At 45.6% G+C, this 17,464-nt stretch overlaps 1 gene segment (V, D, J or C); it reads left to right on the top strand.

Annotated features, from left to right (window-relative positions):
• Positions 1-16,839, top strand: part of LOC127047414 (immunoglobulin kappa variable 3-11-like) — a 36,180-nt gene extending 19,341 nt beyond the window's left edge. Inside the window, 2 exon segments of the V gene segment in view lie at positions 16,148-16,206; positions 16,475-16,839. Coding sequence covers positions 16,148-16,206; positions 16,475-16,839 — 424 coding nt within the window.
• The last annotated feature ends 625 nt before the right edge of the window (positions 16,840-17,464 follow it).

The raw sequence follows: 17,464 nt of genomic DNA, 5'->3' as shown, positions 1-17,464 counted from the left end.
ACTCCCTGTCCCTGATCATGTTAACACTTCTGTTCAACACTGATTTACCAGTAGTGCCCACCACAAACATTCAGAAGTCATGAAGTGCGCTTAAAAACCACAAGATTTAAAAAATACCATTTGATTTCTTTCATTTCTCTTCTGATCTGGGGCATTCTGCCAGTGCTCAAGTCAAGCTTTGCTCTGCATCCAGTAGGGCTAGAAATTGAACTCTTATTTTTGTTTTGTTTTGTTCTTTAAGCTGGGCCTCTCGCATAATCAGTTGCCTCCAGGACTTGGGGAGGCTGTAAGTAGACCATGACATGTCATGAGCCTCAGGATTAAATTGCTAGAGTTGGCAATGCTCCGTTATACATATGTGTCATCCCACTGAGTCCATCATGCACCCTATGCCTGGAATTCAATGGGTCTACCCATGTACACATGTGCACACACGCTTACATGATCAGGGTTTGAAACACAAGAAAAGCAAGAGGAGATGAAAGGGACAGGGTGATAGGAAGGATTAAATGGTTATTTAGAAGGCTAATGCAAGCGACTAATGCTTTCTGGTTTCTTTCTCAGTTCAGATCTGATTTATGAGAATAGATTAAAAAAACCTGAGCATGTGTAGTCTAAAGAAAAGACTGAGGTGGGACCTGACAACAGTTTTCAGATACGTTAAGCATTGTCATTATGAGAACAGTGATCAAGTGTTCTTCACGTCCTCTGGTGGTAGGACAAGAAGTAACTAGATTTAACGTTAGATATCAGGAGAAAGCTTTCTAACTATAAGGGTAGTTAAGAACTGGAATATGTTTCCAAGAGAGGCTGTGGAATTCACATCACTGGAGGTTTCTAAAAACAGGTTAGACAAACATCTGTCAGGATGGTCTAGGTATGCTTGCTCCTGCCTCAACCCTGGCTGGGGGGAGAAGGGAACGGCTTGCCTAGATATCCTATCAACATCCCTTCCAACCCTACATTCCTATGATTTTATCCCATGTATCGATTATAGTAACATCCTTTTCATTGGCCTTGACAAATGCTAACTTTCCTCTTCATATCCATTTAGAATGCTGCTTCAAAGATTGCTTTCCTAGCCCATCACTTGGCCATGTAACCCTCTCTTTGTGTCCGTCCACTAACTCCCTGTTCTCTGTCTCATCAAACTTAAGCTACTTGATTTCACTTTGAAGGCTCTTCTTTGCTTGTCTCCAGGCTACCCATCATCTCTCACTCACTACGGGGACGTCAGTTCCCATTTCCCATCAGCCCATGCTGCCACCCTCCATCATCCACCTGTTTAATTTGCAAAGACACATCTTCATGTTTTCTCCCATGCTGTATCTCACACTTGGGAGAAGCTCCCAGAAAACATCTGCAAAACTATTGCATTGTTCTCCTTCAAATCCCTCCTGAAATGTCTCCTTTGTCATGAGACCTAGAGACAACTCGAGAAGAGTCAGGTCGCTGTTATGCTGAGATCACTGCCTCTCACGCTGACCAGTATTGACTCATCATTTCCTTGTAGTGTCCCATCTGCCTAGAGCCATCTGTTGTCTTTTGTCTTATTCTTAGATTGTCATCTCCTCAGGGAGAGGCCATGTATTTTGTACTAGGTTTGTACAGCACCTAGCACAATGGGGTCCTAAGGCATGACAAGGACTCCTAGATGTGATGGCAGCATAAATAAAGAAGGACAATATAATGAATAACTCCGAGCTAAAGAATTGAGCTTGAGTTACTGCCCTGACTGTCTAAATTCACTGTCGGCCAGGACTCAGGCATAGTCAGTGGAGTGGGATAACAGGACACATCCTTGAATGCTGCATTGCCAGCCCAGTCATTCATAAATCACAAGTCAGGGCCCAACACATCCACAAGATTTTTATAAATACTAAATTCTGGCTTCTTTTTACTTGTCTTTGGGATTTCCCCTTTTCAGACTCAGCTCCCTAAACAAGGTGGGCCGGAAAGTCTCTTTAAAAAACAAAACAAAAGAAAACACAAGTTTTTCACCTAATCACTTCATCTCAGGAGTTAGGACTTAAAACAATCACCCAAAAACATAACTATCATGAGATTTGCCCACCTTACTGTCTTGTATAAAAGGCTGATAACACCTATGGTGGATGGGGAGGAGTTAGGCCCATGAACACCCTCTGCACTAATTCAGCACCATTTACCTTGCAATCTCCAAGGACTTTACAAACACTAATCAGTGATATCCCACCACTCATCAGCGGCACGACCTGTAGGCATCATCTTCCCCATATTTCAGACAGGGAAGATGAGGTGCAGAGAGATGGAAGGATGTAGACGTAAGGACCTATTCTGTGGAAATTAATGGGAGTTTTGCCTTTGATATCAGCGGGGGTAGGACTGCGTGTATAGAGTCAGATTCTGCTGTCCTTGTTCATTTAGTTCATCCCATGGATTTCAGTGGGAGTTGAGAGCACCCAGAACTTCACAAGATCCTGCCCACAATGATAAGTCAAAGGTCACAGACTGGCAGAGGCAGACCCAGAACCGAGGTTCCCTGTGCCTAACCCACAAAAGCATCCTTCCCTCCTGGAGGGCTAGTGACCATCACAAACTGCATTGATGTACAGAACCCAGCTCTATATCTAGTCAGAGCAGGGAGACCAGGATCCCGCATACAGGGGCTGCTTTGCGTGTGAACTCCCCAGTGACGCTGCCCTGGTGCTCTGGGGGCTATAAAAGATTTTGTTTCACTCACCACGGTTCATTGAACAGCACCTGCCAGATCAGACATATCAAGATGTTCTCCCAGGCTCAGCTCCTCTGGTTACTGGCACTCTGGATTCCAGGTAAGAATCAGAACCTGATGGCACTGGCTTAACAGTACAAGGATCCATTTAAATTTTAGAAATTCAAAACATTGTAGCTAGAATGGCTATTAAATAACAAATATGGCTTGAATATGATTGTGAACATCTTGTATTATGTGATGCATAACATACTATTGTTGAGAGTTGCAAATATCACTTATTTATTGTTGCTCACTGTCAATGCCTTTTCTCTGTATTTATTTACATTTCATATTTAATCCAGCCTCCTATGGGCAGGTCACAATGATTCAGTCTCCAGAATCCCTCTCAGTGTCTCCAGGAGAAAAAGTCACCATCAGATGTACAGCCAGTTCTAGCATCAGTAGCAGCTATGTATCCTGGTACCAACAGAAACCTGGACAAGCTCCTAAGCTTCTTATCTATTGGGGCTCTACACTTGCCTCTGGTGTCCCAGCCCGGTTCAGTGGCAGTGGATCTGGCACCGTTTACACTCTCTCAATCAGCAGCGTTGAAGCCAATGATGCAGCAGATTACTATTGTCTACAGACTGATAGCTCGCCTCTCACAGTGATACAGACCAATACAAAAACCTCCCCGCTCTGTGGCAGTGTGAGTGCTGCTTCCTGTGAAGATCATCACGGTGTTAGTGCAGCTGCTACACTCCCAATTAGGGTGCAGTGTTATATGTTAGTGTCCAAAATCCTCACTGCCATGGCCTTCTCCTTGTCTCCCCTTTGCTCCAACACACAATTAACCAAACATTAGCTCAGGTCCCTCCATTTTAATGGGGAAACAGAAAGCTCCCAATGGTCTGGAACAAAACCACCTCCGCACCTCCAGTTCAGACTGTGCCAGTGGAATCAGGGTGCTGTTTGTGTCGGTGGTACGAACTCACAGATAGTGAGAGATGCAAAATCTCAGCCATTTGGGTCACATTGATTTATGGCCACGAGGTTCCCAGCATAACACAAGACATCAGAGACCAGTTACACTCCCAATGTTCTATGGCCAAGCAGGGCCACTCCTGCCAGGTACTGAGAGGATCCTGTGAGGCATGGAGCGACTGCAGCTCCCTTTACAGACAAAGAGAGTTGAGAGCTCTCAGCACTTCTCAAGACCTACCTGGCACCTTGTGGAAAGAGGTCCGAAGAGAGAAAGGGAAGGCCCTGTGTGGGGGAAGGGGAACTGGAATGTGAACTGTGCATGGAATGTACTATAGGGTGAATGGCTGGGTACAGGCTTCTGTGATACATGAGGGAAGTGGAAGACATGAGACATAAGAAGAAGGAGAGAGATGGATGGGGATGCATGAGAGAAAATAGGAAAAAAGGTGAATTGTGACTATAGAAAATATAGAATGCATAAATACAGCGTTATCTCAATAACAGAGTCCACAAGGGTTCCACTTTAGTTTCTTTAGGGATTCTTGTACCCCGTTTCCATATCCTCACACACACTCGCAGTGGGGGAAATCCTGGCCCTGCTGAAGTCACAGACAATATCCAATTGACTTCAAGGGGGTCAGAACCCAACCTGTGTTCTCTTCTGAAGTCAGCTTCTATTTTTGTGTGCATATAAATTTGGCTTCCTTGCAACAGTGAGCACATGGAGGAAAGCTGGGTGGCAGATTGGAAAGTCAGAGCTAGGAGAAAGCTTCTGCAGGAAAAGAAAATAGCAAAACACCTGACAAGAGAAGTCACTGTATATCCTTCCTACTGGTATGTTGGGATTTATTTGTAATAAGTGTTCCCCAATACATTTAACACTAAGGAGCGTTCTCAACAGAGCAGCTATACAAGAAATCAATGTCAGATTCATTTTTGCTATATCTAATGAAGAACATGGATGCAAGGGGTTGTAAAAATAACCATTCGTTATTATTTAATGTAGAGAAACAAAATGAAGCATTTAAATATATTGAACATTGTTCAAGAGCTAGAACAAGTGCAAGTGTAAACCTCCAGTGCCACAAAAGAGGGAAATGCAACTCCGAAAAACCTTTCAATCAGCATATTTTCTGTTTACTAAATAAAAGCTATTTCACTAAGTCGGTGAAACTTCAGAGAAGAGACTATGAGGTGGATCTGTTTGTTCCACTAACAATCTGTGCTTAGTCGTTTCCTCTTGTGACAATAAAATGTTCTTGCATGTTGTTAGATGTGCGTATCCTCACATCAAAAGAGGGATATAAGGAAACTAATTAATTGAACTGAATAGCCCCCTATGGTCAGGAGGTGGCATCACACAAATGTGTCATACTTGCAACAGTGACTGGAACATGTGAAATTCCAAACACAGAAAGCCGTGTAGCGTTACTGTTAGATGTGCTTGGCACCAGGGCCGCCCAGAGGATTCCTGGGCCTGGGGTCTTCGGCGGCGGGGGGCCCTGCTTCGGGGGTAATTTGGCGGAGGGGGAGGATGTTCTTCCATTCCGGGACCCACCGCCGAAGTGCCCCGAAGACCCGCGCGGGGGCCTCCCGCCAGCGAATTACCGCGAAAGCAGGACCCTCCGCCGAACTGCAGCCAGGTCTTCGGCGGTAATTCAGCGGCAGGGGGCCCTCGCAGCGGGTCTTCGAGGCTTTTCAGCGGAGGGTCCCAGAATGGAAGGACCCTAGCCTCCAAGTTACCACTGAAGACCCGGCTGCACTTCGGCGGCGGGTCCCGCTTCTGCTGTTATTTGGTGGCAGGGTGTCCTTCCGCCCCGGAGCGGAGGAACCCACAGCCAGCGAAGACAGGGAGCGGAAGAAGCTTCAGGGGCCCGGGACCCGCGAGAGTTTTCAGAGGCCCCCGGAGCAAGTGAAGGACCCCGCACCAGGGGTCCCAAAAAACTGTCATGGGGGCCCCTGCGGAGCCCAGGGGATGGCGCAAATTGCCCCTCTTGCCCTCCCCCGGGTGGTCCTGCTTGGCACTTCACTGAACAAATGCAGACAGGAGCTCTGCTCTGAAGAGCTGACACTCCCTGTCCCTGATCCTGTTAACACTTCTGTTCAACACTGATTTACCAGTAGTGCCCACCACAAACATCCAGAAGTCATGAAGTGAGCTTAAAAATCACAAGGTTAAAAAAATACCATTTGATTTCTTTCATTTCTTTTCTGACCCGGGGCATTCTGCTGGTGCTCAAGTCAAGTTTTGCTCTGCATCTAGTAGGGCTAGACATTGAACTCTTATTTTTGTTTTGTTTTGTTTGTTTAAGCTGGGCCTCTCACAAGGAGTAGCTAGAGTTTAGATTATATGATAGGGGAAAACTTTTTAACTATAAGGGTAGTTAAGAACTGGAATATGTTTCCAAGAGAGGCTGTGGAATTCACATCACTGGAGGTTTGTAAAAACAGGTTAGACAAACATCTGTCTGGATGGTCTAGGTATGCTTGGTCCTGCCTCAGCCCTGGCTGGGAGTTGGGGCTGGGGAAGGGGAGGGCTTGCCTAGATAACCTATCAACGTCCCTTCCAGCCCTACATTTCCATGATTTCATCTCATGTCTCAATTATAGTAACATCCTTTTCATTGGCGTTGACAAATGCTCTCTTTCCTGCTCATATCGATTCAGAATGCTGCTGCAAAGATTGCTTTCCTAGCCCGTCAGTGGGCCCATGTAACCCTCTCTTTGTGTCCCTCCATTAACTCCCTGTTCTCTCTCTCATCAAACTTAAGCTACTTGTCTTCACTTTGACGGCCCTTCTTTGCTTGTCTCCAGGCTACTCATCATCTCTCACTCACTACTGGGACGTCAATTCCCATCTCCCATCGCCCATGCTGCCACCCTCCATCACCCACCTGTTTAATTTGCAAATATGCATCTTCATGTTTTCTCCCATGCTGCACCTCACACTTGGGAGGAGCCTCCCGTAAATATCTGCAAAACTATTGCATTGTTCTCCTTCAAATCCCTTCTGAAATGTCTCCTTTGTCATGAGACCTCGTGAAGAGTCAGGCCGCTGTTGTGCTGAGACCACTGTCTCTCATGCTGACCAGTATTGACTCATCATTTCCTTGTAGTGTCCCATCTGCCTAGAGCCATCTGTTGTCTTTTGTCTCATTCTTAGATTGTCAACTCCTCGGGGAGAGGCCATGTATTTTGTACTGGGTTTGTACAGCACCTAGCACAATGGGGTCCCAGGGCATGACAAGGACTCCTAGATGTGATGGCAACACAAATAAAGAAGGACAATATAATGAATAACTCTGAGCTAAAGAATTGAGCTTGAGTTACTGTCCTGACTGTCTAAATTCACTGTCGGCCAGGACTCAGGCATAGTCAGTGGAGTGGGATAACAGGACACATCCCTGAATGCTGCATTGCCAGCCCAGCCATTCATAAATCACAAGTCAGGGCCCAACACATCCACAAGATTTTTATAAATACTAAATTCTGGCTTCTTTTTATTTGTCTTTGGGATTTCCCCTTTTCAGACTCAGCTCCCTAAACAAGTGGGCTGGAAACTCTCTTTAAAAAACAAAACAAAACACAAGTTTTTCACCTAATCACTTGATCCCAGGAGTTAGGACTTAAAAAAATCACTCCAAAACCTAACTATCATAAGACTTGCCCATCTTACTGTCTTGTATAAAAGGTTGATAACGCCTATGGTAGATGGGGAGGGGTTAGGCCTATGAACACCCTCTGCACTAATTCAGCACCATTTACCTTGCGATCTCCAAGGACTTTACAAACACTAATCAGTGATATCCCACCACTCATCAGCAGCACATCCTGTAGGAATCACCTTCCCCATATTCCAGACAGGGAAGATGAGGTGCAGAGAGATGGAAGGAGGTGGATGTAAGGACTTATTCCGCAGAAATTAATGGGGGTTTTGCCTTTGACATCAGTGAGGGCAGGACTGGGTGTATAGAGTCAGATTCTGCTGTCCTTGTTCATTTAGTTCATCCCATGGATTTCAGTGGGAGTTGAGAGCACCCAGAACTTCACAAGATCCTGCCCACAATGATAAGTCAAAGGTCACAGACTGGCAGAGGCAGACCCAGAACCGAGGTTCCCTGTGCCTAACCCACAAAAGCATCCTTCCCTCCTGGAGGGCTAGTGACCATCACAAACTGCAATGATGTACAGAACCCAGCTTTATATCTAGTCAGAGCAGGGAGACCAGGATCCCGCATACAGGGGCTGCTTTGCATGTGAACTCCCCAGTGATGCTGCCCTGGTGTTCTGAGAGGCTATAAAAGATTTTGTTTCACTCTCCGCGGTTCATTGAACAGCACCTGCCAGATCAGACATATCAAGATGTTCTCTCAGGCTCAGCTCCTCTGGTTACTGGCACTCTGGATTCCAGGTAAGAATCAGAACCGGATGGCACTGGCTTAACAGTACAAGGATCCATTTAAATTTTAGAAATTCAAAACATTGTAGCTAGAATGGCTATTAAATAAGTAATTCATCACAAATATGGCTTGAATATGATTGTGAACATCTTGTATTATGTGATGCATATCATACTATTGTTGAGAGTTGCAAATATCACTTATTTATTGTTGCTCACTGTCAATGCCTTTTCTCTGTATTTATTTACATTTCAAATTTAATCCAGGCTCCTGTGGGCAGGTCACAATGATTCAGTCTCCAGAATCCCTCTCAGTGTCTCCAGGAGAAAAAGTCACCATCAGATGTACAGCCAGTTCTAGCATCAGTAGCAGCTATGTATCCTGGTACCAACAGAAACCTGGACAAGCTCCTAAACCGATTATCTATCAAGCCTCCTCCCTTGCCTCCGGGGTCCCAGCCCGGTTCAGTGGCAGTGGATCTGGCACCGTTTACACTCTCTCAATCAGCAGCGTTGAAGCCAATGATGCAGCAGATTACTATTGTTTTCAGTGGAGTAGCTCACCTCCCACAGTGATACAGACCAATACAAAAACCTCTCTGGTCTGGGTGTTTGCAAATGCAGATTTCTGTGAAGACAATCACACTGTCAGTGTAACTGATGTCCCTCTCCACCTGCAGTTCAGACTGCACCAGCAGGATCAGGGTGCTGTTTGTCTGGGTGTGACCAGCTCAGCGATAATAATAGATATAAAACCTCAGTCATGCAGATGATATTTATTTATGCCCATGCGGTTTCCACTGTGATAAATGACACCAGAAACAGGTTGTTTTTCCAATATTCTCTGGTCAAGAAGGGACAATCCTGCAAAGGGCTGAAGGACTCCTCTGAGGCACCGATTAACTTCAATGCCCAATGAAATCCAAGAGAGCTGAGGGCTGGTTGCACCTCTCAGGAACTGCCTGGGAGCTTGGGGAGTAGGAGGTGGGTGAGAGAGAGAGGTGGCTCTGTATGGACGGCTGTGTGGATAGAAAGGGGGCTGGAATGTGAGCAGTGTGCACGGGATGGATAATAGGGTACTGGGGCACAGGGCTCTGTGACAGTGGAACAGAGAAGACAGAAGAAGTGACAGAAGGAAAAGGGAAGGACGAGAGAAACTAGAGGAATGAGATTTCTGAGTATTAAAATGTTGCATTATGAAAAGTGACAGGATCAACAGGATGTAATTCTAGTTTAGTTTCACTGGTGACTGGTGTATCTCCATTTCCTTCTCTTCACACACACTCATAGGCCTGGTCTGCACTACGCTTTTAAACCAATTTTAGGAGTGTTAAACCAATTTAATGGCGCACCTGTCCACACTACGAGGCCCTTTATATCGATATAAGGGGCTCTTTAAATCAGTTTCCGTACTCCTCCCCGACGAGAGGAGTAGCACTAAAATCAGTATTACCATATCGGATTAGGGTTAGTGTGGCCGCAAATCGACGGTATTGGCCTCTGCACGGTATCCCACAGTGCACCACTGTGACCGCTCTGGACAGTAATCTCAACTCGGATGCAGTGACCATGTAAACAGGAAAAGCCCCGCGAAATTTTGAATTACATTTCCTGTTTGCCCAGCGTGGAGCTCTGATCAGCACGGGTGGTGATGCAGTCCCAAATTCAAAATAAGCTCCAGCATGGACCGTACAGGAGATACTGGATCTGATCGCTGTATGGGGAGACAAATCTGTTCTATCACACCTCCGTTACAGAAGACGAAATGCCAAAGCATTTGAAAAAAATCTCTAGGCTACAAAGTGCTGTGTGACAAGCGTAACGGAAAGCCAAAGAATCAAATGGACGTTCATGGAGGGAGGGAGGGGGTACTGAGGACTCCAGCTATCCCACAGTCCACAGCACTCTCCGAAAAGTATCTGCATTCTTGGCTGAGCTCCCAGTGCCTGTAGGTTCAAACACATTGTCCAGCGTGGTTCAGGATATAGCTCGTCAATTTACTCCCTCCCCCCACCATGTGAAAGAAAAGGGAAAGAAATCGTTTCTTGACTTCTTTCAATGTCACCCTGTGTCTACTGAATGCTGGTGGTAGACGCGATGCTGCAGCAGTGAAGAGCAGTATCCGCTCTTCTCCCCTCCCCGGTGGCAGATGCTACAATATGACTACTATCTGTCGTCACCATCAGTCCGTGAGTGGTCCTGGCTGGCCTCATTCCTAGCTGGCCTCATTATTCCTGGGTAAAAATAGGAATGATTCCTGGTCATTCCCAGTAGATGGTACAGAACAGCTGGTAACCATCTTCATCATAGCAACTGGGGGCTGAGCTCCATCAGTCCCCTCCCTTTCATGTGTGAAGAAAAGATTCTGTACTGCCTGGACTATCATAGCAGCGGGATGCTGGGCTCCTCTCCCCCTCACCGTTTAATGCCCTGCCTGGACTATCATAGCAGCTGGAGGCTGCCTCCCCCTCATTGAATCTCAGTAACAAGTCACTGTTTCTTATTCCTGCATTCTTTATAACTTCATGACTCAAATGGGGGGGACACTGCCACGGTAGCCCAGGAAGGTTGCGGGAGGAGGGAAGCAATGGGTGTGGTTGTTGCAGAGGCACCCCCCGTGAATGGCATGCAGCTCATCATTTCTGCGGGATCTGACACGGAGCGGCTGTGCTCTCTGATACACTGGTTCTCTAGTACACTTGCAGGACTGACTCTATTTTTAGATACCATAAAGGAGGGATTGACTCGGGGAGTCATTCCCATTTTTGCCTTTGCGCCCCCGGCCGACCTCAGCCAGGGGCACCCATGATAGCAGCAGACAGTACAGAACAACTGATAACTGTCTCTGCTATCATGCAAAAGCAAACGAATGCGGCTGTGTAAAGCTGCAATAATGCCTCTGTCAGCGGCATCCAGTGTGCATACGGTGACAGTAAAAAAAAAAGCTGAATGGGCTCCATGGTTGCTGTGCTATGGCGTCTGCCAGGGCAATCCAGGGAAAAAGGGCGCGAAACGATTGTCTGCCGTTGTTTTCCCAGAGGAAGGAATGAGTGACGACATTTACCCAGAACCACCCGTGACAATGATTTTTGCCCCATCAGGCACTGGGCTCTCAACCCAGAATTCCAAGGGGCAGGGAAGACTGCGGGAACTATGGGATAGCTACGGAAAAGCTACCCACAGTGCAACGCTCCTGAAATCGACGCTAGCCTCGGACCATGGACGCACACGGCCGAATTAATGTGCTTAGTGTAGCCGCGTGCACTCGACTTTATACAATCTGTTTTACAAAACCGGTTTATGTAAAATCGGAACAATCTCGTAGTGTAGACATACCCATAGGCTCACTTGGCAACAGGGATAGAAGTTAAAGAAATCATAGTACTGAATATCGCCCCTATTGCCAGCAGATGGCATCACACAAACTTGTCACTCCTCCAGCAGAGACTGGACCATCTGAAATGCCCAACACAGAAAGCCGTGCAGCGTTACTGTTGGATGTGCTTGGCACTTCACTGAACAAACACAGATAGGAACCCTGCTCTGATGAGCTGACAGTCCCCGATCCTGCTAACACTTTTAATGTCACTAATTTATGAGTATTGCCAACCAATAACATTCAGAAATGATGAGATTAAAAAAGTATCATTTCAGTGATTTCATTTGTCTTCTGTTTTGGAGCATTCTGGGCACACTCGGAGTTTAGGAACCTAAATACCTATAAAAATTCTGTCCTGTAACCCCAAAGTATTCTTACAGTGGGCTAATGTGGAGTAAGGTGCTACAGATCATGAGTAACAGTGACAGATTTCTGCCTTGCACAGATGGTCTCTTGTATTTCAGACATATTCTTAACTCACTATAAATACGGGATTCTTCATATTTAGTACACTGTTGTAACAAACCGATGAAGCTGAATTCTCTGCACAGCCACCAGCTAGTGTTACCAACATATAAAATACTACAGTTCTGTCTAAAGTACTCTCCACAAACAGAAACCTCTGCCATTCTCTCCATGGGAAGATGTTTCTATTTAATCACCCCAAACATTCTGAGCCAGACAAATCCCTTCTCACCTCTTAGGCTGTGACAAGGGCTCTGTCTAGGTATTTTGCATAGTTCTATTCAACTGATATTTCCCTGCTCTTCAGAGCAGCTGTACATATTTTGTTTTACTCATTAGATTTCATTTACCAGCACCAGTCAGTTCAGAATCCAGTGGGGAAATTGTGAGGACTCAGGCTCCAGAATCCTTGTTAGTGTCTCCTGGAGACAGAGTCACCAAAGCCAGTTCCAGTGTTAGCAACTTCATAGCCACCGGGCACCAACAGAAATCCAGAGAAGTTCCTAAGCTTCTTGTTTATGGTTCCTTCACTCGTCCCTCTGGGATCCCAGCCCCGTTCAGCAGACCAGGGAATGAAAACCCGGACTATAGTTTCACAATCAGCAGGGTTCAAGGTGAAGATGCTGGACTTTATTTCTGCCAAAACACCTATCGCTTGCCTCTCCCAGTGACACAGACGCATGAAAAACCCTCTCTGTTCCCTGCTTGTGTTTTGTTTCCCTAACTCTAGTGTAACAGATGCTTCCTGTAGACAGTATCACTGTAATCATGGTATTAAAATCAAGAGGCAGTGATAACCTTACAGGCACTGCAGTGGCCTAAAATGCCTTTTATTTATCTATTGGTTGGTGCATGGAGCTCTGCACCCACTGCGGGTAGAAATCCAAACCAGTCTGAGCTTTTCCACTCACATTCCAGGCCAATAAATCTCAGCTCAAACTCAAAGTGGCTAAACAGAATCCTTGATTTTCCCTTCTAGCACTCCCTGTTCCCTCCTTTCTCCACCACTATGGACAACACCACCATTTTGCCTGTCATTGTCAACCTGGCCATCTCTCTAGTCCTCAAAAGTAGGCTATGTCTAAATCTGGCAGATTCTTTCTGCTAACATCTTTAAGAAAGAGCTTTTTGTAGCCATCCACACAGCCGAAACTCTCATCCAGGTTCTCATCATCAGCCTGACCTACAACAAAGGTTTAAAAAACTGGGTATGTTGAATCTTGAGTTAAGAAGACTGATGGTGGAGGGACCTGATCATAGGCTTCTGTCCTAACTTTCCTACTCAGATCTGAACCTTAGATTTCAGAACATGAGAAGCTAGCATGAAACCTCCAAACTTAATTACCAGCTTGGATCTGATATCGCTGCCACCAGCCAGAAAATTCCAGTGGCTGGCTCACTCTGGTCTCCCCAAAACCTTCCCTGGGGGACCCCAAGACTCAGATGTCCTGAGTTCACCACAAAGGGTAATAACCCACTTCCCTTCCCCCTCTTTACCTCCTCCCAGATTTCCCCACCCTGGGTACTCTAGGATATTCCCTGCTTCAAGTCCTTGAAACAAAAGTACCGAGACATCAAATCTCTCTCTCCCCTCACCCAGAGAGTATTGAAAGTCAGGCTTAGTAAATCTAACACAAAGAGATTTTCCCTCTCCCTTTGTTCCTTAGCCTTAACCAGTGAAAAAACTCAAACAGGTCTTAAAAAGAAAGCTTTATATAAAAAGAAAGAAAAAGACATAAAAATGGTCTCTGTATCAAGGTGACAATATATAGGGTCAATTTCTTAAAAGAAAAAATGAATAAACAGCCTTATCCAAAAAGAATATAATATAAAACATTCCAGCAAATACACACATGTAAATACAAAAAAACAGTATAAACCTATTGTCTTATTATCCTTGTACTTACAACTTGGAAACAGAAGATTAGAAAGCCTGGAGATAGAGAAAGATCACTCTCAGAGCAAGAGGGTCACCAAACCAAGACAAAGAACACCCACCCAACAACTTCCCTCCCTTGACATTTGAAAAATCTTGTTTTCTGATTGGTCCTCTGGTCAGGTGGTTGGTTCCCTTTGTTAACCCTTCACAGGTAAAAGAACATTAACCCTTAGCTATCTGATTATGACATTAAGAAGACTGAAGGTGGAGGGACCTGATCATAGGCTTCAAATATATTAAGGGCTGTTATAAAGAGAACAGGGATCAATTGTTCTCCAACTCCAATGGACGTAGGATGAGAAGTAACTGACTTAATCTGCACCAGTGGAGATTTAGGTTAGGAATTAGGTAGAACATTGAAACTATGAAGATAGTTAAGTAGTCGTATACTTCAACAAGGGAGGTTGTAAATACCTCCAATGATGGGGACTTTAACAACAGGTTAAAGAAACACGGTCAGGGATGGTCTAGGTACGCTTGGTCTCACCTCAGCTCACGGGGAATGTGTGGGAGGTTGGACTATATGACCTATCGCAGTCCCTTCTAGCCCTACATTTTTGTGATTCTATCTCAATTACTGCAGCATCTTTTTCACTTGCTTGATAACTGCAATTTAGTCCCATTCATATCCCTTTGGAAAGCTGCTGCAAAGATCACTTCCCTAGCCTGTCCCTTTGACCACACCACCCCTCTTTTTATGTCCCTCCCTTAGCTCTCCTTTCTCTCTCTCATCAAACCAAGGCTACTTGTCTTCACTCTCCAGACCCTTCATGGCCTGTCTCCACACTATCTATAGTCTCTCAGTCACTACTGGGACATCAGTTCCCATCTCCCATCAGTCCAGGCTGCCACCCTCCATCACCCACTTGTTTAATTTGCAAACAAGCATCTTCAAGTTTTCTCCCATGCTTCCCCTCATACTTGGGAGAATCTCTCAGAAAACATCTGCAAAACATTGTTCTCCTTCAAATCCCTCCTGAAATGTCTCCTTTGCCATGAGACCTACAGACAGCTCGACAACAGTCAGGCTGCTGTTGTGTGGAGACCACTGCCTCTCATGCTGACCAGTATTGTCTCATCAATTCCATGTAAACCCCCATTTGCTTGAAGACACCTCTTGTCCTTTGTATTATACTGAGATTGTCAACTCCTTGGGGCAGTGACCCTCCTTCTGTTCTCTGTTTGTACCGCACCTAGCACAGTGGGGTCGCAGGCCATGACTGGGGTCCTAGGTGCAATGGTAATATAAAGAAATAAGAATATAAGGAATAACTGCGAAGCAGAGAAATGAACTTCGCCCTCAAGCTTGTCTAGATTCACCAGCACTCAGGCACAGTCAGTGGAGTGGGATAAGAGGAATCACCCCTGAATGCTGCATTGCCAGCCCCAGCCATTCACAAATCACAAGTCAAGGCCCAACATATCACAAGACATTTTTATAAACAAAAAATGTTGGCTTCTTTTTACTTGCCTTCAGGATTACCCCTTTTCAGACTTTGCTCCTCAACCTCCTCGTTTTTAAAAAGCAGCTTGTCATCTACTTATTCGACCCCAGGAGTTGAGACTATAAGAAAAATACTGATAGGGAAACCCCCCCTGACCCCACCTTACCCTGATCAACTCAACTCGTTGGTGGTCATTTCCACGACAATACCAAGTATCATGACGCTTACCCACCTTATGGTCCATTATAAAAGGCCGATATCACAATTAACCTTCCCACAGTGACTGGGGAATGGTAGTAGAAAGCACACAATCTGCACCAATGCAGCACTATTTACCTGAGGATCTCAAAGCATTTTACAAAAGCTAACCAGTGATATCTCAGCACCGCCCAGGGTCACACCCTACCCATTTTACACACAGGGAAGATGAGGAACAGAGAGAATTAGTGATCTTTTCCACTGGAGCAGGAATGTGTGTACACGTAGATCATCACATTGGTTTCAATGGCAGCTGAGAGTGCTCAGTACTTCACAAGATCAACCCCATAATGACAAGCCAAAAGTCACACACAAAGGGTGTAGCAAAGGCAGGAGCAGAGCCCAACACTTCTATGCCAGACCCACCAGAGCTTCCTTCTCCCTGGAAGATGAGGGACCACCACACACTGTGATGATGCGCAGAAATTGGCTCTATGTCTAGTCTATGCAGAGAGGCTGGGATTCGACACACATGGGCTGCTTTGCATGTGAACTCCCCAGTGACACTGCTCTGTTGCTCTGGGGGCTATAAAAGATTTTGTTCCACTCTCCACAGCTTATTGAGCAGCACCTGCCAACTCAGACGTACCAAGATGTTCTCCCAGACTCAGCTGCTCTGGCTACTGGTGCTGTGGATTCCAGGTAAGAATCAGAACCGATCGGCACTGGCTTAAAAGACAACGATCCACTGATATTTTAAAAATTCAAAACACTGTAGTTAGATTGGCTACTAAATAAGTAATTCATCACAGTTATGGCTTGAATATAATGATTTTGAACATCTTGTATTATATGATAAATTTCATACCATTGTCTAATGATGCAAGTGTCAGTCACTTATAATTAGTTCTTGTTGCTCACTATCAATGACTTTTTCTCTGTATTTATTTATCTTTCATATTTAATGCAGGCTCCTATGGGCAGGTCACTATGACTCAGTCTCCAGAATCCCTCTCAGTGTTTCCGGGAGAAAAAGTCACCATCAGATGTACAGCCAGTTCTAGCCTTAGCAGCTACACTGTATCCTGGTACCAACAGAAACCCAGACAAGCTCCTAAACTTCTTATCTATCAAGACTCTGACCGTCCCTATGGGGTCCCAGCCCATTTCAGTGGCAGTCGGTCAGGCACCATTTACACTCTCTCAATTAGCAGTGTTGAAGCCAATGAAGCAGCAGATTATTATTGTCTGCAGACTCAGCACTCACCTCTCACAGTGTTACAGACCAATACAAAAACCTCCCCACTCTGGGAGTCTGAATGCAGATTTCTGTGAAGACAATCACAGTGTCAGTGTATCTGCTGCTCCCCCCACCTGCAGTTCAGACTGTGCCAACAGGGTCAGGGTGCTGTTTATCTGGGTGTGACCAGCTCAGCAGTAGTAATAGATACAAAACCTCAGCCATGTGGATGACATTTATTTATGCTCAGGCAGTTTCCACCATGACACCAGAGATAGGCTGCATTCCCAATATTCTGTGGTCGGGCAGGGCCAATCCTGAAAAAGGGCTGAGGGGCTCCTGAGAGGCACCAAGTGACATCAGTGCCCAATGGAATCAAAGAGAGCTGAGGGCTGTCTGCACCTCTCAGGAACTGCCTGGGAGCAGGGAGGTGAGGGGGAATGAGAGAGAGAGACAGAGAGACAGAGGTCTGTACAGAAGGCTGTGTGGGTAGAAAGGGGACTGGAATATGAGCAGTGTGCTTGAGATGGATAACAGGGTGCTTGGGCTGGACATAGGGCTCTGTGACAGTGGAACAGAGAAGACACAAGGAGAAGAGAGAAGGAAAAGGGAAGGATGAGAGAAACTAGGGGAAGAAGGAGCTTTCTGAGTAGAAAAAAAACAAATGTTGCATTATGAAAAGTGACAGGATCAACAGAGTGCAATTCTATTTTAGTTTCA

The sequence above is a fragment of the Gopherus flavomarginatus genome, chromosome 3 (genome assembly GCF_025201925.1).
Source record: "Gopherus flavomarginatus isolate rGopFla2 chromosome 3, rGopFla2.mat.asm, whole genome shotgun sequence".
NCBI classification, from domain to species: Eukaryota; Metazoa; Chordata; order Testudines; family Testudinidae; genus Gopherus; species Gopherus flavomarginatus.
Note: the sequence above shows the minus strand (reverse complement) of the source record. Positions and strands in the feature narration are given on the sequence as shown.